Here is a 24938-nt window from a genome sequence, read left to right as displayed (position 1 = left end):
TGACTTAAGTTACAAAATGACAAAAAAGTAGACCAGCAACACAAAAATGACAAACGATACACAAAACAACAAATACAGAAACACAAAATGACAAAAACATGAGACAAACGACAAGAGTCAGATAAAAACGACAAAAAACAACAAAAACAAGACAAAATATTACAAAAATAAGATGCAAAACGACAACAGAGAACAAAGAACAATCCAGTATTTTACTTTCTGATCCAAACAACTTGTCATGGTCCAGAAATTATTTTAAATGTATGGTTTTACTAATTTACAATCTGCAGTTAATGTCTTCTCTGTAGTTTTTACACTTTGAGGAACGGACTGGACCTTAAAATAATTAAAAATGTAAATATATCAATAATATCTATCAGAAATAAATATGTATAGCATGTACAGCCATTATTTCTACTTGATAAAAACAGTAAAACTTGATTTTGATTCAATTTTTTCTTGATTTTCACAAAATAAATATTGATGGAAATTCAACTTTTGTTCTTTTAATATTATTTATGGAATTTTAACCATCCCACACTGTATTTGTGGCCTCTCTTTCCTTCTTTGTGGTTGTTCTGTTTCCAAAGACGTGCAGGATTTCATACTGCAGTGAAAAATGAGCCCACAGTGAAGAAAAATGAGACAGGAGCAAAAAATGACAATTATATGCATCTGTAAACAACAATCAGTGCAAAAAGATGCAATCAATAATCAATTCTGACTCCAGATCGTACATTTAAAGTGATTAAAATGTGAATTTTAGCTTCCTTATCTGCACAATATTCAACCGTACATTTAACTTTGTTGTTTTCAACTTTAATTTATCAACCAAACAAAGTGAGCGACTGTGAGGAATTACTTTAGGCACCAGTAATTCCAGATAATTATTCATTTTATTTACTTTCACAACTAAACTATTCATCAAAAAACAATCATGAGTAACTATTATTAGAAGTGTCAGCGCATAGAAAAATTAACGATTGCAGCAGATAATTGGATTAACGCACAATTTTGCCAAGAACAAACTTTTGTAAAGTAATCTAAAGGCAGACAGAACTCTGTTTGACGCATAAAAGATGTTTTTAAATTCACCCCCGACAGCGTCAAACACTGTTTTACTTCAAGGTGTTACTGATGCACGATAAATATGGGTTTTTCTGTCTGACGTTTTAATGCAGAGCCGCTCCGAACAGACCGGACCGAGCCGGTAAACTTCAGAATTATTTGAAAAGCAATCTGTTTCTGGCTCAGCGGTGCTTCTCTGCTTGATTGATTCTCGCTTCTGCATCACGACCAAGAAAGCCTTTTACCTTTCCAGACTCGGTGAAGTCATTAGAGAAAGGTGAGACGAACCAAACACGCCTCGAACACGACGCTTAGCTTTGAGAAGAGTGTGACTGGTTGCTACATGTCACGAGTGAGCATCAATCAACATTTAAAGCGATTGTTTGCACAGAGAAACAGATGAGCACATTAGCAGGTGAATGAGCAGCCGTGTTTAAAAGTGAGGTAGAAGAAACTGTTGAAGTACACAAGCATGCCCAGTTTACCCAGAAAACACCTGAACAATTCAGCTGTTGCTAAGCTCACAGTGCTAGGCTAATGCTAGCTGACACTACCTGGAGAACTGGAACTTCCTTTTAAAGTCACATTAACTCTGTTCTTTCACTGCCCACTGAGGTCCACCTGTTAAACCTTTCATAATTTTGTTTTCCAGACACTGCTTCAGGGTAACCTGTGGCTGCCTCCTGATTTAACAGATAGCTGTTAGCGTAGCCTTGGCCGCCTTTAAAGCAGCTGTGCTTCTTGTTCTAACCTTCCAGTTTGATTAGCTGTATTCTTATTTTTATCAACCAATAGCCGATAAAATACGTTAAATGTTAAAATCTGACTCTTCTCAGCAATTTCCCGCCCATCTCACTATCTGATTGGCTGCTACATGTCACAAGTACCCACCAATCATTTAAAGAGATTGTTTACACAGAGAGACAGATGAGCACATCAGCAGACTGTAGCAGGTTAATTAGCAAAATAGTGTTTGAAGGTGAGGTAGAAGATACTATTGAAGTACATGAGCATGCCCTGTTACCCCTGAGGCTCGCAGCGCTAGGCTAATGATATCACGGCCTGCTAACACTACGCTAACTGCTAATGCTACCTGGAGAACAGTAGCTTCTTTTTAAAGTCAGATTAACTCTGTTATTTTACTGCCCACGAACATCTACCTGTTAAATCTTTCATAATTTGGTTTTCCAGACACTGCTTCAGGGTAATCTGTGGCTGCCTCCTGATTTAGCTGCTAGCCGTTAGCTGCTAGCCGTTAGCTGCTAGCCGTTGTGATTCTTATTGTTAACCTTCCACTCTCAGGATCAACTGATTATTATACTCATTAGCGGTATTGTTGTTTTTATCAACACATTCCCGATAAAATAAACTAAATGTTCTGCTTTAGCTCTAATTTATACCGCCCTTTGGTCACTTCGTGTTCTCAGCAATGTCCCGCCCACCGCTCCATCTGATTGGCTGTTACTTGTCATGAGTTCCTGCCAATTTTGTCAAATCAAACAGTAGTAAGACAGTTTAGGTCTGTAAACTTTCGCAAAGCAATCTAAAGGCAGACAGAACTCTGTTTGACGCATAAAAGATGTTTTTAAATTCACCCCCGACAGCGTCCAACACTGTTTTACTTCAAGGTGTTACTGATGCACGATAAATATGGGTTTTTCTGTCTGACGTTTTAATGCAGAGCCGCTCCGAACAGACCGGATCGAGCCGGTAAACTTCAGAATTATTTGAAAAGCAATCTGTTTCTGGCTCAGCGGTGCTTCTCTGCTTGATTGATTCTCGCTTCTGCATCACGACCAAGAAAGCCTTTTACCTTTCCAGACTCGGTGAAGTCATTAGAGAAAGGTGAGACGAACCAAACACGCCTCGAACACGATGCTTAGCTTCGAGGAGAGCATTGAAATACAGTCATCGCCTAAATCAACTCTAAAGGGATAAGTGACACTCTGGCAAGCAAAGCAACAAAGAGGTGGGATCATTTTTTCTCATCTTCTGAACAGGTGGAGACAGCTCCATTAGCGCCTGTCAGGACCAGAAACCATTAAAAAGTCAATCGGAACAAAAGGGGGGAGCTCGGATGGCGAGACGAAAAGGCGAAAATCACCGAGCAGAGAGGGCCGGTGGAGGCTGGTTGTGAGAAATGGGAGGTAAGCCAGGGGACGGCAGGTGGATAAACACAGCGACAGTGATAAAGAGGCTATAAAATACCTCTCCGAGCAGCTCCACATGCAGGTCTTTGAGCGCCACGGTGCCGTCCATTAGCTCCTCCTTCTCCAGCAGCAGCATGAACAGACGGCCCTCCATGTCGCCCAGCAGGTACCGGGAGCCGTTGGGGTCCACCCGGTTGTGGCAGACAATGGTGCTTTGCTGCAATTCAGAGGAAAGAAAGGAAAACAAATCTTTAAAATGGCACTCACAGCGGAGGCAGAGCCTGAAAATGCTCCTTGAAATACAGCGTCTATAAAAAGCATTCGCCCTTCTTTGGAAGTTTTGCCCTTTTATTGCAGAAAGATGGCACTTTTATATGTTTTTTTTGGTAAGAATTTGCGAACACAGACTTTTTTTTTTTTACAAAGTAATATCAAGTAATTAAAAATCTACAATGTAAAATAAGAGAATGCTCTTCTACAGCACTGCAAATCCTGCAAATTTGACCTCATTCTTCTTCATAAAACCGTTCAAACTCAGTCACATTCCACAGGGATCATGAGTCAACAACATTTTTATGTCCAGCTACAGATTCTGAGTTGTTTTATTATGTCCAGTTCTCAGGTGGATTGAGGTCTGGACTTGACTGGGCTTCCAGAAGGTTTTTTTGGGCAAGAATTTGCAGAAAGCCTATTTCGACAAGGTAATGTAAAATAATTAAAAATCTACACTGACAGTCAATAGAAACTTTGAGACCATATTTTTCTACATAAGTTTTATTTTGAAGCCCGAAACTGGATTTTCTTCATATGAATCATTTGTTTAGCATATTGGCATACAGAAACAAAAATCTAAAGTTTCAAGAACGATTTCAAAAGAAAACGGCACCTGCCAAACACAAAGTCACAACAGTCAATACCGAGTATGGCCTCCATTTGCTTGGATGCAGGCAGCAATCCGTCGGCGCATGCTTTGGACCAGGCTTCTGATTGTGGGTTGGGAACAGCCCATACGCCTGGCTACATCACTGTAGCTCAAAGCGGCCTCCACCATACCCAGTGCCCGGAGACGTTGTTCATGTGATAGACGCGGCATGATGCTGTTCACTGGACTAACAATGGTGGCCTTTTTTGGGCCTTTATATAGGCCTTCAAAACCCATTCTCACATTGTGCAGATACTCACTGAGTATTGCTTGGTGTGTATTTGGTTCACTTTTGCAAAGTGACCAACCCATGTGCAATGAATCATGACAAAATGACAACTCATCATTATCTCAACTACCAGGGCACTAGATCATCAGTAAATCCACCATGAATAATTACAACCCCCCTACAAGTAGGATTCTGCCTACATTTCTACCTCAAAGTTTCTATTGACTGTCAGTATACAATGTAAAGAAAGAGACTGATGAAGTATTCACCTTCATTTAAATTTCCCTTGGGATTAACAGACTATCCATCTATCCATCCATCCATCTTCTACAACATTGATCCTGTAAGTTTGACCTCATTCTTCTTCAACAACATTTTTATGTCCAGTTCTCAGTTGGATTGAGATCTGGACTCTGACTCGGCCTCCAGAACTTCCACCTTGTTGTCTTCAAACCATTTCTGAGAGGATCTTTGGCTGTTTGCTCCAACTTCAAGTCTCAGTTCTCTTCAGACTGAACCAGGTTGTCCTCTAGAATTTATCTAGACTTTGCTGCTTTTATTTTACCCCCATGATGCTGCCACCACCATGCTTCACGTCATGTAGCGACCACCACCATGCTTCACATCATGATGCTGCCACCACCATGCTTCACGTCATGTAGCGACCACCACCATGCTTCACATCATGATGCTGCCACCACCATGCTTTACAGACGGGATAGTGTATTTGTGATGATGCTCAGTGTTTGATGTCCAACAAACGTATAAGCTACTCTGAAGACCACTGATCAGGACGCCTATGATTCCTCTGACGGAGTTCCACTTTTGGCAGCTAATTATTAATGAACTGTCACTCCGGTGCACCGACGTGAAAAACAAAAGAGACAGCAAAGATCCTGAAGGTCTGAAAGCGTCACATGAAGCTCCTTTCCTTTATTTCTGTCCACTGGTTTCATTGTGGAGTCTAACAGTCTGATTAGCTGCCCTCTGGTTGAGAGCGATGTCGTTGAAATAAGAGTGAATCCACTCCACAAGGTAAAAGATGTAAGCAACGCCACGGGAAACAGGATTGTGGAAATGAGTTTTGTAAAGGTTTGATCAGGTGAGAAATTGACTGTAGACAGTGGCAATAACAACATATTCTTTTTGGAGCCGGCTGAGTCACACTACGTGATTTTAATGCCAATTCCAATCATGACTGCGACTTTTAACCACTCGGGAAGCTTATCTTGGTGTAGTGAAATAAAAAGACTCTCTAGAAACTTCAGCCTAAAGCTTCTTATTACCAAGTTTCACCAAAACAGACCCTGACAGTCTTCAAAAGGAGCTTTGTTCAAATTGAAAGTAGGATAATTTAATTGTCAGAGGAGTTTCTGCTCTTGCTTCACTGGGTTTGAGCAGTTTTCTGTGGATAAACTCATATTAAAGGGCTTGATAAGTTATGGCAGCGTGTATTGATAAGGCCGTAAAAGTCTGACGTATAAATATAAGACGAGCCAATGAATCAGGCAGTCAGGTAGCCGGGCTGGAGAACATTAACATATCACAGATATATCAGTATGAGCTATGTGTCACGGATAATAAGTCACCACATACCGCAGTAAAAAAATAAGAAAGATATATTTAAAGTGATTTAGAAACTCTTACTGCTGCATATTTTAACTTCTACAAGTTAACTTTTCCATTTTAAAATGTCCAACTTGGTACATACCCAGAACTTTTATTTACTGAAATTAATCATGTGAAACCTAAAAACTGGGGTTTTAAAAGCATGGCTTGTTTTTTGGTATGTCTGGTCCAAAATTCCACCATCTGTCAGAGCTGAAAAGTGTAAAAACAAAAAGTATTACCGGATTTTCAACTTTCTTGTAGTTGGTTGAACAGTTGGAACCTTTAGCTTCATGTTTGAATCTTGGTATTCATATATTTGAAGTATTTAAAGGTTCCTGATGGAGAATAATATGTTTTTATGATCAAGGCATTAAAACAAGCTGATTGACGCCAGGGTTTTATGGCTGTACTTTGACTTTTTCAGACTGTGCAGTTACAGTGTCAATAAAAAGTATTCACACTCTATATACTAGGATGTGTTCAATAACTGAGTGATTGAGCAAGAACAAAATGATTGAGGCCACCAAGACTCCTATGACTGCTCTGAAGGAGTTCCAGCTTCATCAGCTGAGATCTTATAGACTGTTCATCCAACAATTGTTGTCTGTTCTTCACCAGTCAAAGCTTTATGGAGACAAAGAGAAAGCCTCTGATGGAAAAAGCTCCAATTAAATCTGGACTAGAGTTCACCAGAAGACATGGAGACTCTGAAGACACCTGAAAGAAGGTTCTTTGGTCTGAGGAGACCAGGATGGAGCTTCATGTCCATGTAACTATCACAAGAGTCATAGATGTCTTGGAGGCCTCCCTCACTAGTCTCTTTCTCCTTCAGGAGCATAGGTGTCTTGGTGGCCTCCTTCTCTAGTCTCTTTCTAGTAACTCCTTCAGAGGAGTGATAAATGTCTTGCTGGCCTCCCTCATTATTCTTTTTCTCTTTCAGAGGAGTCATAGGTGTCTTGGTGGCCTCCCTCACTAGTCTGTTTCTCCTTCAGAGGAATCATAGCTGTCTTGGTGGTCTCCTTCTCTAGTCTCTTTCTAGTAATTCCTTCAGAGGAGTCATAGTTGTCTTGGTGGCCTCCCTCTCTAGTCTCTTTCCAGTAACTCCTTCAGAGGAGTCAGTGGTGTCTTGGTGGCCTTCCTCTCTAGTCTCTTTCTCCTTCAGGAGTCATAGGTGTCTTGGTGGACTCCTTCTCTAGTCTCTTTCTAGTAACTCCTTCAGAGGAGTCAGTGGTGTCTTGGTGGCCTTCCTCTCTAGTTTCTTTCTCCTTCAGGAGTCATAGGTGTCTTGGTGGACTCCTTCTCTAGGCTCTTTCTAGTAATTCCTTCAGAGGAGTCATAGTTGTCTTGGTGGCCTCCCTCTCTAGTCTTTTTCTTGTAGCTCCTTCAGGATTTAGAGGTGTTTGGTATTAAAATCACGTAGTGTGACTCAGCCGGCTCCAAAAAGAATATGTTGTTATTGCCACTGTCTACAGTCAATTTCTCACCTGATCAAACCTTTACAAAACTCATTTCCACAATCCTGCTTCCCGTGGCGTTGCTTACATCTTTTACCTTGTGGAGTGGATTCACTCTTATTTCAACGATATCGCTCTCAACCAGAGGGCAGCTAATCAGACTGTTAGACTCCACAATGAAACCAGTGGACAGAAATAAAGGAAAGGAGCTTCATGTGACGCTTTCAGACCTTCAGGATCTTTGCTGTCTCTCATTTATTTTTCACGTCGGTGCACCAGAGTGACAATTCATTAATAAGCTGCCAAAAAGTGTTGTCATACATCAAAGCGAATGCTGCTGTGTTTTCGTGACTCTGCTGAGGGGAGCATGTGTTTCAGACGAATGCAAACACTGGGATACGTGTGAAAATGATCCCGAATAAAAGCCTTGGTTTTCATTTAAAAATAGAGCTTCAATAGACGGCAGATGTCCCGCTACTTGTTCCTCCAAACATCTGCTGGTCGACGTTGGCCGACGCTACGATGGAGCGCTAACAGCTTGGGAAAGAGCTGCGTGTCGGGTAACTGAAGAGGCTGTTTCAGGCTTTTAGACGACAGAATAAATCAGCAGGATGGAGATATGAGCGGCTGGTGAGATAACAGACGTCTGAATCCATCTCCACGCTGCAGTTTTATTAGCGACGATAGCATCTTAGCGACGCAGCTCAACAACGAAGGATGAAGTGGAAAAGTTGACAGATGCTTAATTCCCGTCTAACTCGAGTCCTGATAATGTTTATTTCTGATACAGGCAGATTTTTGTGGCACTTTGTCACAAATTAGCCGTTTCTATTACCTAAAATATTGCTACTAAAAGGTGAAATATCAAAAAAGGTGCAACTGTAGAGCACAATTTCTTTTCTTAGATTTAGTTTTTGCACTTTTTTCATCTTGAATGGTTTAACCTTCTGTAGTCCAGGCAGTTTCAGGCTTTATTTTGGACATATTTCTTAGTGTGAGTTCATTTTTACTGCAATATAAAGTCCTGGAAGCAAAACAACCACGAAGAAGGAGACAGAACTCAGAAATGCTTTTCAGAATGATGGAAATCAGAAAAAATACCAAACAAAAGTTGAATTTCATCATCTTCCCAACAATCCACACACTGTAAAATCTGGTAGTAGCACATTCTACAACTATTTTTTCAGGGTTCATATGCATCTGTAAACAATGACTAGTGCAAAAACACGCCATCAATCAATTTTGACAACAGATCATCCATTTAAAGTGATTAAAATATCAGTTTTTGCTTCTTTATCTGCACAATATTCAATTGTACATTTAATTTTATTGTTTGTAATTTAAATAATTGGCCAAACAAAGTGAACAATTACAAGAAATCACTTTAGGAACCAGGAATTTCAGATAGGACAATAAATTTAGGCACGCTTTTCAACATGAATTGAGTGATTTCGGCGAAATATCGAGATTTTTAGCTTTTTTTAGCTTTTTTTGATTGTTTTTCTCAAAGACATCCAAAATCAACGAACCAACCATTGAAATGCCGAAAATCTGACAGCAGTTTCTGGCTCTAATAAATGGATTAATTTTTGTTTAGCAATCGTTGGTTGGAGTTAAGTCAATAATTAGCTTCACAGTTACACAGAGAGGAGCAGAATTTATAGTTTTCTGCAGAATGTGTTCACAGTAAATGGTTTAATTTAGGCAAATTTTTAAACAAGTCGTGTAGGATCAAGTGAAATATCTAAATTTTTAGCTTAATTTTTGGTTGTTTCCACAAATAAAATCCAAAGTCACATTGATTAGCTGAAGGAACACTGAAATTTCAGAAATCTGACAACAATTTCTGGCTCTAGTAAATAGATTTAATTTTTGTTTAGTAAATGTTGGTTGGAGTTAAGTCATTTTTAGCTTCACAGCTGCACTGAGGAATGCAGAATTTTTTGTTTTTTACAGAATCTGTTCAGAGTAAATGGTTTAATTTAGGCTATTTAAGCTTACTTTTAGGTATTTTTCCAATAAAATCTTAACAGATACACTGAGGAAATCAGAATTTTTTGTTTTTTTACAGAATCTGTTTACAGTAAATGGATTAATTTTAGTTGAGCGACTGTTAGTTGGAGTCTAATCAATAATGTGCTTCATAGTTAGACAGAGAAAAGCAATTCAATTTTTTTACCGTTTCTATAGAATCTGGTTGCAGGAAGCTTATTTTTATGCAAGTTTATTTTTTGCAAATGAAATATTAAGTGGTCTGGATGAAATATCACGATTTTAAGGTTAAATTCGGTTTCCCAACCAGATGGTTCAAGGACCATCGGAAACTTCAAAATCTATTTATTTCTCCCTCGTGTCGTCATAATTTGGGGCTTCATCGTCTCGTGTCGTCATAATATGGGGCTTCATTGTCTCGTGTCGTCGTAATTCGGGGCTTCATCGTCTCATGTCTTCGTACTTTGGGGCTTCAACGCCTCGTGTCTTCGTACTTTGGGGCTTCAACGCCTCGTGTCGTCATACTTTGGGACTTCATCGCCTCGTGTCGTCGTAATTTGGGACTTCATCGCCTCGTGTCGTCGTAATTTGGGGCTTCATCGTCTCGTGTCGTCAGAATTCGGGGCTTCATCGTCTCGTGTCGTCAGAATTTGGGGCTTCATCGTCTCGTGTCTTCGTAATTTGGGGCTTCATCGTCTCGTGTCTCCGGAATTTTGGGGCTTCATCGCCTCGTGTCGTCGGAATTTGGGGCTTCATCGTCTCGTGTCGTCGGAATTTGGGGCTTCATCGTCTCGTGTCGTCGGAATTTGGGGCTTCATCGTCTCGTGTCGTCGGAATTTGGGGATTCATCGTCTCGTGTCGTCGGAATTTGGGGATTCATCGTCTCGTGTCGTCGGAATTTGGGGATTCATCGTCTCGTGTCGTCAGAATTTGGGGCTTCATCGTTTCGTGTCGACATAATTTGGGGCTTCATCGTCTCGTGTCTTGGCAATTTGGGGCTTCATCGTCTCGTGTCTTGGCAATTTGGGGCTTTATCGTCTCGTGTCTTGGCAATTTGGGGCTTCATCGTCTCGTGTCTTGGCAATTTGGGGCTTCATCGTCTCGTGTCTTGGCAATTTGGGGCTTCATCGTCTCGTGTCTTGGCAATTTGGGGCTTCATCGTCTCGTGTCTTCGCAATTCGGGGCTTCATCGTCTCGTGTCTTCGCAATTCGGGGCTTCATCGTCTCGTGTCTTCGCAATTCGGGGCTTCATCGTCTCGTGTCTTCGCAATTCGGGGCTTCATCGTCTCGTGTCTTCGCAATTCGGGGCTTCATCGTCTCGTGTCGTCGTAATTCGGGGCTTCATCGTCTCGTGTCGTCGTAATTCGGGGCTTCATCGTCTCGTGTCGTCGTAATTCGGGGCTTCATCGTCTCGTGTCGTTGTAATTCGGGGCTTCATCGTCTCGTGTCGTCGCAATTCGGGGCTTCATCGTCTCGTGTCGTCGCAATTCGGGGCTTCATCGACTTGTGTCGTCGTAATTCGGGGCTTCATCGACTCGTGTCGTGAGAATTTGGGGCTTCATCGTCTTGTGTCGTCAGAATTTGGGGCTTCATCATCTCGTGTCATCGGAATTTGGGGCTTCATGGTCTCGTGTCGTCAGAATTTGGGGCTTCATTGTCTCGTGTCAACATAATTTGGGGCTTCATCGTCTAGTGTCGTCGTGTTAAAAAAAAAGTCTTCTGCCGGACCTAATGGCTGCTCTGCACTCGTTCCAAAATTCATGAAACCGCGGAGAGAACATCCTCTAATTATAGAAGCAGGAGGCTGCAGACGAGCTCCTCCGGGCCTCCAGCTTCTGCTAAATGGGAGCGAGTCGGCTGCCTCTTCATCTAGATAACGTTCAAAGTGGAGGAAGCCGCGGTCGCCGTGATGACAGGAGTAAACCCGCCTGATCGAGAGATTCAACGCAAAAACAAACAACTGAAGGCGGCAAAACTGTTCAACAGCTGCAATTTTATCAACAAGTCGAACATCTGGGGCTCAGGTGTCAGGTCAAACATGAGGCCCGTGGTCCAAAAGTGGTCCTCCAGAGGGTCCAATCCGTCCCTCAAAGTGTAAAAATTCCAGAGAAGACATTAACTGCAGATTGCAAATTTGTAAAACTAGAAACTTAAAATAATTTCTAGACCATGACAAGTTGTTTGGATCATAAAGTAAAATATTGCATTGTTCTTTTGTTGTTTTTCGTCTCATTTTTGTCTTGTTTTTGTTGTTTTTTTCTGTCTTTTTTGTCTGATTTTGTCATTTGTCTCACGTTTTGTTTGTTCTGTTTTTTGTCTCGCTTGTTTGTCTACTTTTTTGTCATTTTATTTCCCGCTTTTGTCATCTTTGGTCTCGTTTGTGTAGTTTGTAAATTTTTTGTTGCTTTGTAACTTTTTTGTCTAATTTTTGTAATATTTAGTGTTTCTTTTTGTTTTCAGATTATTGCCGTGTGTCTCATTTTTTTATTTTGCTTCAGGTTTTGGTCTTTTTGTGTTTCCTTTTTGTCCATTTTTTGTCGCTTTTTAATTTTGTCAAATTCCTTGTCTTTTTATCTTCTTTTGCGTCGTTTGTCTCATTTTGTTTCTCCTTTTAGTCTCATTTGTGTTTTTTGTCATTTTATGTTTTGCTTTATTTGTTGTTTTGTGTATCATTTTTGTTGTTTTGTTTCACACTTTTGTCATTTTTGGTCTCATTTGTGTCCATTTTTCTGTCGCTTTGCAATTTTTTTGTCAAATTTCTTGTCTCTTGTTTCGTTTCGGTTGTCTCATTTCATATTCAGTCATATTTAGTTTTTTGAACTTTGACGTTTGTCGTTTGTCTCTTGTTTTTGTCGATTTGTGTTTCCTGTTTGTCTCGCTTGTGTTTTTCGTCTTATTTTGTCATTTTGTGTATTGTTTTATTCATTGTTTTGTGTATCTAGGGCTGCAGCTAACGAAGCCTCAAGTAATCGTCTGAGCACGATACGTCATCAAAAGCGGAAGTGAGCATGAAATGCAACAGAAATCAGCGTCCGACCGGAGCACGGAGCACGGACGGACATCGACGTTGCATCGTACATACATAATACATGCACGATGCAGCGCCGATGTTGTTAATTTGTCAAGTTTTTACTGTTTGTCCATTTTTTTAATCTCATTTTTGTTATATTTTTGTCTTGTTTTTGTCTTTTTTGTCTTTTCTTGTCGTTTGTTTCAAGTTTTTGTCTCATTTGTCCATTTTTTTTGTCAGTTTGCAACTTTTTTGTCCCTTTCTGTTTTGTTTTGTGTCATGTTCTTTGTTTTTCTATCCCTTTTATTTATCATTTTGTGTCTCATTTATGTGATTTTTTGGTTGTTGTTTTTTTACTTCTATGGTTTTGATCATACAGTAAAATCCTCTCTGGTTCAGTTCCAGATGACTAAATGTTGTGTTCCTTTGCAGACACTCGGATCTGGAAGTTGTAATGTGGAAATGATAAACTGAGGCTGAATGTTGATGAAATTGAATTTATTCTTCTTCATAAATTTCAGGTTGCTCATGATGTTTTGCAGAATGTACTTTTTTGCACTAAAACAAAGGAAATGTGGAGTTGTGGTTATTTATATTATATATTTGACACTCCTGCTGTAAATATTAACCCATTTATATCCTCTGCTGTGTATTTTGACACATCTCTGACACCTGCGACGGTGCATTAAATCAACTTCAATATGTTTGCTGGTTTTAGCTGCTCAGGAACGTTTGTGTTTATTGAAATATAACGACATGATTACATGAAGAAAATGTTGTTGTGGGCGACATAAATACTCGACTATCATCACAGCTTGTGGCTTTATGTGCAGTTTGGTTAATGATCCGTCATCTGCTCCGGTTCCCAATTACAGAAGAAGAAGCATCATTGCTCCCCGTGCAATATTACCCCCACCGCTGTAATGAAACATCATCAGAGCTCCATTTCTGGATCATTTTCACAGCAGCTCCTGCATTTTTTGGGGTCAACACAGCTAAATATGATAACGAGAACCAGCAGAGCAACTTTCAAACAAACCCTTTGTGTGTTTTTGTGGCTTGTTTGAGGTTTTTTTTGGTTTTATTTACGCGGAATATCGACTTGACGGTGAGAGCTGGAGTGTGTTTGAGAGCTATCACAAGGCTCTTGACATCACAACAACCGGGGTCGTCGTCCTGCATCTGTTTGAGGACAATAAACGACTGATTCATCTCTCCAAAGCAAACATCATCCAGACCCTCTAGTGCCTCTACAAACATCTGATGAGGACCCTTCAGATGAGGAACCAGCAGGTGATCTCTGATCCTTCCAACGGGACTGACTCACGCCGTTTATAGACGCTACAAAGAACTTTTTTTCTGTTTACTGCTCTCTGTGATTTGCAGACACTCAACATAAATCCTTATAATGTCTGTAAAAAACAGCTGGACTTCTATTTTTGGTTTTAAGAGACATTTCATCTTCATCAAACACGCTTTAAGTGACTAATGGGGAGTCTCAGATAAATATTATTAACTCTAAACCCACAGCTAATGGTGCATTAAAACCCAAAAAAACTCATAAAACAGCAAAACTATGAAGGGGAAAATACACTGATGGAATTGCAGCGCCGGGAATTTCATGATTTTTTCGTTTAATTCTCTAAACACATAAGCTTTTGTAAAAATAAATAAACAAATAAAAATACAAGATACATCATTTATCGGAGCCAGAAACTGCAAAAACACAAAGAAATCAGTGGATTCTTGACTTTTTGACGGTCCAGAAAATGGCAATATTTCGTAAAAAGATTCACTTTATTATGACTTAAAAAACAAACAACTTATTCTCAGTCCAAATTATTAGTATTAGATACTAGATAAATTTTAGTAAGTTCATCCCAAGTGAAAGATTAAAACAAAAACATTAAATGCACTTTCTTTGACCTTTCAAGTGAAGATCAACAAACAGGAAGTCAAATTTTTACTAATTTCAACGGAGTTCCTAAATTATACTTAGTAGTTTTTAGTCAAAAGTTATGAAAACACAAAGTTCTTCATTTAAACATTGTGTTATGTCATTTTTATGAGTCATATTTTACATAAAAGCATGGTATGCAAGTCATACTTTGTATTTAAAAATTTTGACCTACATTTTTTTTTTTACTTGAATGTTTCGTTTCACAAAATCACCAAAATAAAGAGTTTGCAGCAACAAAATTATGTAAAAAAAAATTTAAAAATCTGTTCTTTTCTGCACATTCATGAAGCCATTAGTGACTCGGGTGTGAGAAACAGTCGTGTGATGAAAATTAAATGACTTTCAATTGAACTGCAGGCTTTGTTTACACAGAAGACACAGGAGAAGAGTGTAAAAACTGAAAAAATGCACAAATTTAAATATCTTAAAGGTGTACAGTCACCTTTTATTTTTTCCTGTGTTTTTAACACCTGAAGAAAATCTTCTACATGTTGATTCCATTTTTTAGAGTTTTTAAAAAATATTTTTATAAATAAATACAGAAAGAAATACCATTTTTGTTTTGTCTTTTTTGACCTTTAAAGTTAAGGTCATTAACAAGGAAATTCATTTTCACTAATTTGATCTTTGCACCTAAATTATACCTTATGGTTTTTAGTCACAAGATAAATAAAGTCAAAGTTCTTAATTTCTTTTCATGAGTCATACTTTACATAAAAGCATGTTATGCAACTCATAATTTGCATTTAAACATTTTGACCTATTTAAACTTTTGCCTAAAATAAACTGCTTGCAGTAACATAATTCTGTATAAAATCTATAAATTTTGCTCTTCTCTGTGCCTTCATGAAGCTATTATTGACTCAGCTGTTTTAAATTTAAACATCCATAACATGTCATCATTTATTTTATTTTCCTGTGTTTGTAGCACCTGAAGAAAATCTTTTACATGTCGAGGAACTTTTTTTTATTTAGAAAATTTTCAGAAAATTTTTTTAATGAATACAGAAAGAAATATATTCTGTTTCCATGGAGGTTCAGGACTTTAAAATGCGGTAAAAAATGAGCCGACAGTGAAGAAAAATGAGCCCAGAGCAAAGAGAAACAGCCAGAAACTGCTCCGGGCTGAGGGAACAGGCTGTTATTTGTGTACATTTCCTATTTATGACCTAATCTTTCATGTGTGCTCCGGTTACGATGGAGAAACATGTTGATTTAAGCGGAGCTAATAAAATTTTCAGCAGGGAGTATCGGTGCTGCTGCAGGAAAATAAAGAATGCATTACTCTTGTTTTTTAGTAAAAACACTCACTTCGACACGCATACTCCTGAAATATTTATCTCCCTTCTGTTGGGAGCTAATATACTGAAACCTGAAGCATTTAGAGGGATAAAAAAACAACAGATTCCAGGTTTTAATAAAGCCCAGACACTAGCAGAGCTCTGCTGTTTACCTTGATCGTTGGAGGAGCGATGGCCAAGTACTTGTCTCCGTTGTGGTAGGTGATGGATTCTTGTCCTATGATTATAGCTCCACCAAATGGTTCTGGAACTGAAATACAAGATCACAGGCAGCAGAGTCAGAGCTGCTTCTGCTCTGGAAAGCAAAACCTGAATAAAACTCCCCCCAGAGCTCCTCAAAATCAGCAGATTCTTCATCTACGGTAACTTTAGTTTATTTAACGAAGCCACGCAAAGTTTTACCTTCATATCATGAATAGTTTCAGAGCTACAGGCCTGAATTTTCCCACTTTTTTGCTGTTTTCCATCATTTCTGAGCCTCAGAATTTCATCAGTACAGCAGACAGACACATGACATTTAGGAGGAGAAACACATCTGCAACCAAATCAGTTTTACATCCATACAGGTGTCACAGTCAAAACACGAAATCTGCTTTTGTCTTCAGAAAATTGGAGCCATTTTTACCACACAAAGGCTCCACATCACAACAAAAACAGGCAAGATGACACCAAAAAAACTACAAAATTATCCCAAAAAGGGCAGAAATGGCCTAAAAGACACCAAATCACAGCAAGAGAGGTAAAATTACCACAAAAAGGCACAAAATCACCACAAAAAATCCAAAAAAACAGGCAAGATGACGCCAAAGACACAAGGTTGCCACAAAAACAAGGTGAAAATTACCCCAAAAAGGGCAGAAATGACCTAAAAGACACAAAATCAACACAAAGAAATGCAAAAAAACAGGCAAATTACACCAAAGACACAAGGTCGCCACAAAAAAGCTACAAAATTACCCCCAAAAGGGCAGAAATGACCTAAGAGACACAAAATCACAGCAAAAGAGGTAAAATTACCACAAAAAGATACAAAATCAACACAAAAAATTACACCAAAGTCTCAAAGTTACCACAAAAAAAAACTGCAATATCACCACAAAAAGGGCAGAAATGACCTCAAAGGGATTCAAAATCACCACAGAAATGTTAGAAATTACCACAAAAAGATGTGAAATGAATACAAAAGAGGCAAATCACCTAAAATTCTTAAAGTTGCCACAAAAAAACCCGACAAAATCACCACAGACGGCAGAAATTACCTCAGAGACACAAAATCACCACAGAAGAGACTCAGAGACTCAAATCCGAAGCAAAAAACTGCAAAATTAACACAAAAAGATCAGAAATTACCTGAAAGGCACGCAAAATAACACAAAAAAATCGCAAAATACTCACAAACGGATGCAAAATCCCCACAAAAAGACACAAAATTACACCAAAGACTCAAAATCGAAGGAAAAAAAATCGTAAAACTACCACAAAAGGGGAAGAAATGACCTCAGAGAGACAAAAATCAACCGCAAAAACAGGAAAAACCACACCAAAGTCACCAAAAAGGTAGAAAATTAACAGAAAAGGGGCAGAAATGACCTCAAAGAGACACAAAAAGCACCACGAAAGAAGCAAAATCACCACAAAAATAGGCAAGATGACACCAAAGACCCAAAGCTGCCACAAAAAACTGCAAAATTACTACAAAAAGGAAAGAAATGCCCTGAAAGAGACTCAGAAATCACCACAAAATGGGCCAAAACTGACACAAAAATGGGTAGTCATTTTCACATCCATCCAGGTGTGACAAGATAAAGAATGAATCTGATTTTTGGTCCTCTTCTGTATAACCAGAATTATGGGATGTATCACAGTGTGACAAAGAATCACTGGTATCCTGGATGTGTTTCTGTTTTCTGATAATTCACCAGAGAAAACTTCAGTTATTCAGACATGATTCAAAAAGACTCCGTTTGTCCAAAATTACTCTAAATTTTAAAACTAAAATGACAAAATTGCATCAAAAATGAGCCTGAAACTACAGAAAAGTCCACAATCGTGAAATGTCTCTAAATTTAATTATATTTTTGACAGAACTGAACTCAAATGTTTTCCTCTTCTTCTGTCTTTTCCAACACAGTTTCACTTTGACATATCAGTAGGTCTCGTTACCATCAGGTTTTTATTCCGGGATTCTTTATTTAAAAGAGGGTAAACACTGGAACGACTTAATGAGCGCGTTCATCTGTAATTACCTGGGATGACCATCGACGCCTCGGCCTCCACGTTCTCCTGTTTCCAGGGACCTTTGTTGAACTCCTTCTCCCTCAGAGAAACCTCGTAGGTCTTCACATGTCGTCCCTGAGGATCCTGAAGCACGAAACACAACAAAACGTTACGGATGTACGTCTCAGAGGTAAAACACTCCCATAAAGTGCTTGGAGTTCATCCAAGGGTTTTATTCCCTAAACACGTGGCTGTTACCTGGTAGATGAAGCAGACGGTCGGCGCCTGGCAGCCGTACAGGAAGTGAACATCGATGACCTGCAGCTCCTCCAGGCGGATGTTAAAAGCTTTCAGCTCTCGGTTGTCCCGGTCCAAAGGAATCACCTTAAACAGGCCGTCGTAGAGCCGCAGACCGATCATACGGCACTCTGGGTCGACGATACCGATGATACCGGTCTCTGACGGGCGCCCGATCCGATCCTGAAAGATATTTTTATTATTAGACAGAATAAAAATCAGTCTGTTCTCTGACTGCTGCTTCATACGGGACAGTCAGTCAACTTTCCCAGATGTCTGACTTTAAAATAAAACCAAAAGCCTCCATAACTTAGCTGACATAAACCATATTAAAGAAAAGAAGGACTTTAAAGTGTTAAATGAAAGACGCTCATCAACTTTATTGATCCCCTAAGGCAGGCAGTCAAACTTATTTTAGTCCAGGTTGGTCTCCAGTGATCAGTAAAATCACAGCAGAATAACCTGTAAATAACCACAATAAATCTGATGCTTCCTTTGTTTTAGTGCAAAACGTTCATTCTGAAAAAGTTCACATTTAAGGAGCTATCTTTCTACTAAACATCATGAACAATCTGAAGTTTCTAAGGAAAAATAAGTGAAATTTCAGCAGCATCCAGCCTCAGTTTATCATTTCCACATTACAACTTCCAGATCACAGAGTTTCTACAAAGAAACACAACATTTAGTCACCTGGAGCTGAACCACAGAGGATTTACTTTATGATCAAAACAACAAAAGTCAGACAAAAAAAGGACAAAAAAACAAGACAAAATATTACAGAAATGAGACACAAAACGACAAAAACAAGACAAGCGACACGAAACAAAACAAAAAGAGAAAAAATTAGACCAAAAAGTTATAAAGCGACAAAAATATGGACAAAAAATGACAAACAAGAGCAAAAATGACAAAAGCGAGAAACAAAATGACGAAAAGGAAGACAAAGAACACAAGTGAGACAAAAAACAAACAAAACAACACAAACGATACACAAAACAACAAAAGCAAAACACAAATTAACAAAAGTAAGACAAAAAAAACACAAACGAGACAAAAACATGAGACCGGTGACAAAAATGAGAGGCAAAATGACAAAAAAAATAGACAAAAAACACAAAATGACAAAAACAATGCACAAAACAATGAATGAAGCAAAACACAAATTAACAAAAGTAAGACAAAAAAAACACAAACGAGACAAAAACATGAGACCGGTGACAAAAATGAGAGGCAAAATGACAAAAAAAAATAGACAAAAAACACAAAATGACAAAAACAATGCACAAAACAATGAATGAAGCAAAACACAAATTAACAAAAGTAAGACAAAAAAAACACAAACGAGACAAAAACATGAGACCGGTGACAAAAATGAGAGGCAAAATGACAAAAAAAAATAGACAAAAAACACAAAATGACAAAATGATGCACAAAACAATGAATAAAGCAAAATGACAAAAATTAGACAAAAAACACAAAAAGGAAACACAAAACAACAAAAACATTAGAAACGAGAAAAGTTGGACAAAAATAACAAAAACAAGACAAAATATCACAAAAATGAGACACAAAGGAACAAAGAACAATCCAGTATTTTACTTTATGATCAGAACAACTTGTCAGAATCTAGAAATGATTCTAAATTTATAGTTTTACTAATTTAATCTGCAGTTAATGTCTTCTCTGTAATTTTTACTCTTTGAGGACCTTATTGGACCCTCTGGAGGACCACTTTTGGCCCTCAGGCCTCATGTTGGACACCCCTGGTCTAAGGGAAACTGCAGAGTTCTCAAAACACACACAAATTTGTTGGCACCTCCAAGCATGTTTTAATGAGCGGCAAACTAAAAATTTCCAGCACCAAAATGATAATAATTGAGAATAATTTTACAAAAGGTATTTTTTTTAAACTATTGTATGAATTTGGGTGGCATTTAGTTGAGTAGAACTGACATTTCTGTGCATTAAGTGGTCAAAAATAACAGTAAAATGCAGGGATTTGTGTCAGATAAAGCAATAAAGACGCATTTTACTGTAACGAGGACGGAGCATGCTGATTGGTCGCTCACCTGGACGTTGCCGTGGGCGCGGGTGATGATGTCGATGCTGTCCCCGTTCTGCTTGTACTCCAGGATGCAGGCGTTGTACTTGGACGTGAGGATGAACAGCAGGTCTTTGCTCTCGCCCTGAAGAACGAGGAACAAAAAAAAAGCTCATCAAACACCCAGAGGAAGGGTTTAAGTTCGTTAGAAAGGTTCAGCTGAGGTTCGCAGCGCCGGAGGCTAAAGAACAGAAGAACCACGCTGGGAGTTCCTCAGTATTCTGGAGAGAAAGAACACTGCATTAGCCCAAAAACAAATGAAGGTCAGCAGATATCTGGAGACAAGGAAATTAAGCATTCACAGCCTCGATGGTGCGATGCTAGCGAGTATTTTCTGCCCATTTATACACTGTAAAAAACAAATTGTCATTGTCAGGCAGCTGTGGTTCCCAGAACGCTGCTGTCAAACATTTTCTTCATTTAAGGTGAAGAAACTTATCATTACTGTTGATTTTACAGCAAAAAAAATGTGCTCAATTCAACATTTTACTGTAAAAAACAGTTTTACTTGAAAAAATTTACATGAAAACACCTATAAAATAAAGTTTGTGTGACCGTCTATAAATATGACAGCATTCTGTCCACCATCAACACAGCAGCTGGTGTGTTTAATGTGTGTTTCTGGTGACGACAAACATGAACAATATGCAGAAACAGCTGGAAATATGAACGCACACATGAAGTAAAACTGCTCTATTTGAGTTAAAGTTGCTCTAAATGAGTTAAAGTTGCTCTAAATAAATTAAAGTTGCTCTATGTGAGTTAAAGTTGCTCTAAATGAGTTAAAGTTGCTCTATGTGAGTTAAAGTTGCTCTATATTAGTTAAAGTTGCTCTAAATGAGTTAAAGTTGCTCTATGTGAGTTAAAGTTGCTCTATATTAGTTAAAGTTGCTCTAAATGAGTTAAAGTTGCTCGAAATGAGTTAAAGTTGCTCGAAATGAGTTAAAGTTGCTTTATATGAATTAAAGTTGCTCTAAATGAGTTAAAGTTGCTTTATATTAGTTAAAGTTGCTCTACATGAATTAAAGTTGCTCTAAATGAGTTAAAGTTGCTCTATATTAGTTAAAGTTGCTCTACATGAATTAAAGTTGCTCTATATTAGTTAAAGTTGCTCTACATGAATTAAAGTTGCTCTATATTAGTTAAAGTTGCTCTACATGAGTTAAAGTTGCTCTATATTAGTTAAAGTTGCTCTAAATGAATTAAAGTTGCTCTACATGAGTTAAAGTTGCTCTATATTAGTTAAAGTTGCTCTAAATGAATTAAAGTTGCTCTACATGAGTTAAAGTTGCTCTATATTAGTTAAAGTTGCTCTACATGAGTTAAAGTTGCTCTAAATGAGTTAAAGTTGCTCTAAATGAATTAAAGTTGCTCTATATTAGTTAAAGTTGCTCTACATGAATTAAAGTTGCTCTATATTAGTTAAAGTTGCTCTATATTAGTTAAAGTTGGTCTATATTAGTTAAAGTTGCTCTATATTAGTTAAAGTTGCTCTAAATGAATTAAAGTTGCTCTATATTAGTTAAAGTTGCTCTACATGAGTTAAAGTTGCTCTATATTAGTTAAAGTTGCTCTACATGAATTAAAGTTGCTCTATATTAGTTAAAGTTGCTCTACATGAGTTAAAGTTGCTCTATATTAGTTAAAGTTGCTCTATATTAGTTAAAGTTGCTCTACATGAATTAAAGTTGCTCTATATTAGTTAAAGTTGCTCTAAATGAGTTAAAGTTGCTCTATATTAGTTAAAGTTGCTCTACATGAATTAAAGTTGCTCTATATTAGTTAAAGTTGCTCTATATTAGTTAAAGTTGCTCTACATGAGTTAAAGTTGCTCTATATTAGTTAAAGTTGCTCTAAATGAATTAAAGTTGCTCTATATTAGTTAAAGTTGCTCTACATGAATTAAAGTTGCTCTATATTAGTTAAAGTTGCTCTAAATGAATTAAAGTTGCTCTATGTGAGTTAAAGTTGCTCTATATTAGTTAAAGTTGCTCTACATGAGTTAAAGTTGCTCTAAATGAGTTAAAGTTGCTCTAAATGAATTAAAGTTGCTCTATATTAGTTAAAGTTGCTCTACATGAATTAAAGTTGCTCTATATTAGTTAAAGTTGCTCTATATTAGTTAAAGTTGCTCGAAATGAGTTAAAGTTGCTCTATATTAGTTAAAGTTGCTCTAAATGAATTAAAGTTGCTCTATATTAGTTAAAGTTGCTCTACATGAATTAAAGTTGCTCTATATTAGTTAAAGTTGCTCTAAATGAATTAAAGTTGCTCTACATGAGTTAAAGTTGCTCTATATTAGTTAAAGTTGCTCTACATGAGTTAAAGTTGCTCTAAATGAGTTAAAGTTGCTCTAAATGAATTAAAGTTGCTTTATATGAATTAAAGTTGCTCTATATTAGTTAAAGTTGCTCTATATTAGTTAAAGTTGCTCTAAATGAGTTAAAGTTGCTCTACATGAATTAAAGTTGCTCTAAATGAGTTAAAGTTGCTCTAAATGAATTAAAGTTGCTTTATATGAATTAAAGTTGCTCTATATTAGTTAAAGTTGCTCTATATTAGTTAAAGTTGCTCTAAATGAGTTAAAGTTGCTCTACATGAATTAAAGTTGCTCTAAATGAGTTAAAGTTGCTCTAAATGAGTTAAAGTTGCTCTAAATGAATTAAAGTTGCTTTATATGAATTAAAGTTGCTCTATATTAGTTAAAGTTGCTCTATATTAGTTAAAGTTGCTCTACATGAATTAAAGTTGCTCTATATTAGTTAAAGTTGCTCTATATTAGTTAAAGTTGCTCTATATTAGTTAAAGTTGCTTGTTTTTACATGACATAAATGCTATAACGGTCATTTTCCTCATAAATCTAACAGCATGTTTCCATCATCAGTACGGACATTTAACTGTGAAAAATTTTACTCCTTTTGAGAAAAAAATGCAAAAATCAGTGTTGATGTTACATATTATGGCATTTTCCCATTAAACCACTGTGTAAGAATAGGGAAATGCATTTTTTCAAGAGAAAAAAATGCAAAAAATACATTTTAATCCCTGATTGACTTATTTACAGTGATCCAGGGCAACTGCTTCAGAGTTTACATATTTTTACCGTCATGGTTTGACAGTTTTCCACCTTAAAATTTACAAACATTTCTGTTAAACGGCACTAAAATCGTTTGTTTCACCTACAAGAGATTGTCCGACATGTTTTGCTGTTACAGGAGAAATCAATTCATGAGAAAATGTCACCAGGGTTCTCACCAGGTTTTTTTTTACAGCGTAACGGCACATGTGCAGTAGCCTTCATTAAATCTCATGAGCGGCCGGCCCAGATGTCAGCCAATGAGCGTCACACAGATGCTCCAAATGCTCGTCATTTAGGTCACTGTTCACCGTACATGGCATCACGGAAACAACCGAGACATGCTAATTGTAACCCCCAGATTGGAAGCGACTCTTAATTGTAGACGGGAACGGGTCAATGGACAGGAAAGTACGGCTGAGGTGGGGAGACATAAATTAACCTAGATAGGCACCCAGTCGATAAAAACAAACGCACATGGTGTTATCTGTCAAAATAACAGCGCAGCGGCCCTAATCACAGCGTAACCTTTTAAACTGACAGCGTAACGGCCCGTTACGCTGAAATGTGCTGGCGAGAACCCTGGTCACAGATGATGAGCTCAGAGATGAACCGACGAGATCAGGGCTGGACAATGTGCTGAAAACATCATTATTCTGACAGAGAAATCATTTGTGTCAGGTTTTCATTCATGTTTTTTGATTAAAACAGGAGACATCACCGAGGAGTTTGTAAAAGCATTCGCACAACAACTTATGGGCCGGGTCGATGCCGTACTTTTCACTCAGACAAACACCCGAGGGTTTACAAGACGTCAACTCTGTCATCTGCTGAAGCCCACGAGACTCGACTACAAGGGACTGATGCTCAGCAGCAGATATGAAGTCAGAACTCACAGATAGGGGGGTGTAGTGAACAGCATCCTGAAGTGGACTCCAGAGGAACAGAAAAGAAGCATTACCACGACGACTGAGTGCACGATGTGTGCTTCCACAAGAGCATACGAGTCAAATAATCCATGTACAAAATACTAAAACATGCAGTTATTGTGGAAACGTTCTTGTTCCTGAGGCCAAATCTAAAAAAACTAGGAGAAAAGAATGCTAGAGAATATTTTAAAATACTAAATAATTCTGGAGTTTCCACTAAACTGACATTTTCTCTTGTCCACTTTCTGATGAACAAACTGAATCTGTAATGAAACGGTTAAAAGGAAATTTAAATCTCCTTTTCTGTTTTGTTTTTTTCAGATGTCTCTTGTAATTGTGAGAATTTTTTTTAAATCAACATATTATAAATAATCATCATGATGAATGGAACGTGTCCCACAACCTGTTGGCACATCCAGTTGATGACATTTTTGCTTTTTGCGTGTCGTTTTTGTCGTTTTGTCTTGCTTTTGTTGCTTTGTGTCTCGATTCTGTAGTTTTTATTTTTGTCATTTTATGTCTTGTTTTTGTCATTTTGCGTCTCGTTTTTGTCGTTTTGCGTCTCGTTTTCGTCGTTTTTTGTCCTTTTGCGTCTTGTTTTTGTCCTTTTGCGTCTCACTT

General features: G+C 37.9%; 1 protein-coding gene across 1 annotated transcript in view; it reads right to left on the bottom strand.

Moving 5' to 3' along the window:
• Positions 1-24938, bottom strand: part of ddb1 (damage-specific DNA binding protein 1) — a 103881-nt gene that overhangs the window by 74067 nt on the left and 4876 nt on the right. The window contains exons 3-7 of the mRNA XM_051940430.1: positions 20281-20397; positions 18173-18394; positions 17944-18058; positions 15850-15947; positions 3277-3435 (exon numbers count right to left, since the gene is read on the bottom strand). Of these exons, the coding sequence (XP_051796390.1) occupies positions 3277-3435; positions 15850-15947; positions 17944-18058; positions 18173-18394; positions 20281-20397 (711 nt within the window). The remainder of the gene's footprint in view (positions 1-3276; positions 3436-15849; positions 15948-17943; positions 18059-18172; positions 18395-20280; positions 20398-24938) is intronic.

The sequence above is a fragment of the Acanthochromis polyacanthus genome, chromosome 2 (assembly GCF_021347895.1).
Source record: "Acanthochromis polyacanthus isolate Apoly-LR-REF ecotype Palm Island chromosome 2, KAUST_Apoly_ChrSc, whole genome shotgun sequence".
NCBI classification, from domain to species: Eukaryota; Metazoa; Chordata; class Actinopteri; family Pomacentridae; genus Acanthochromis; species Acanthochromis polyacanthus.
Note: the sequence above shows the minus strand (reverse complement) of the source record. Positions and strands in the feature narration are given on the sequence as shown.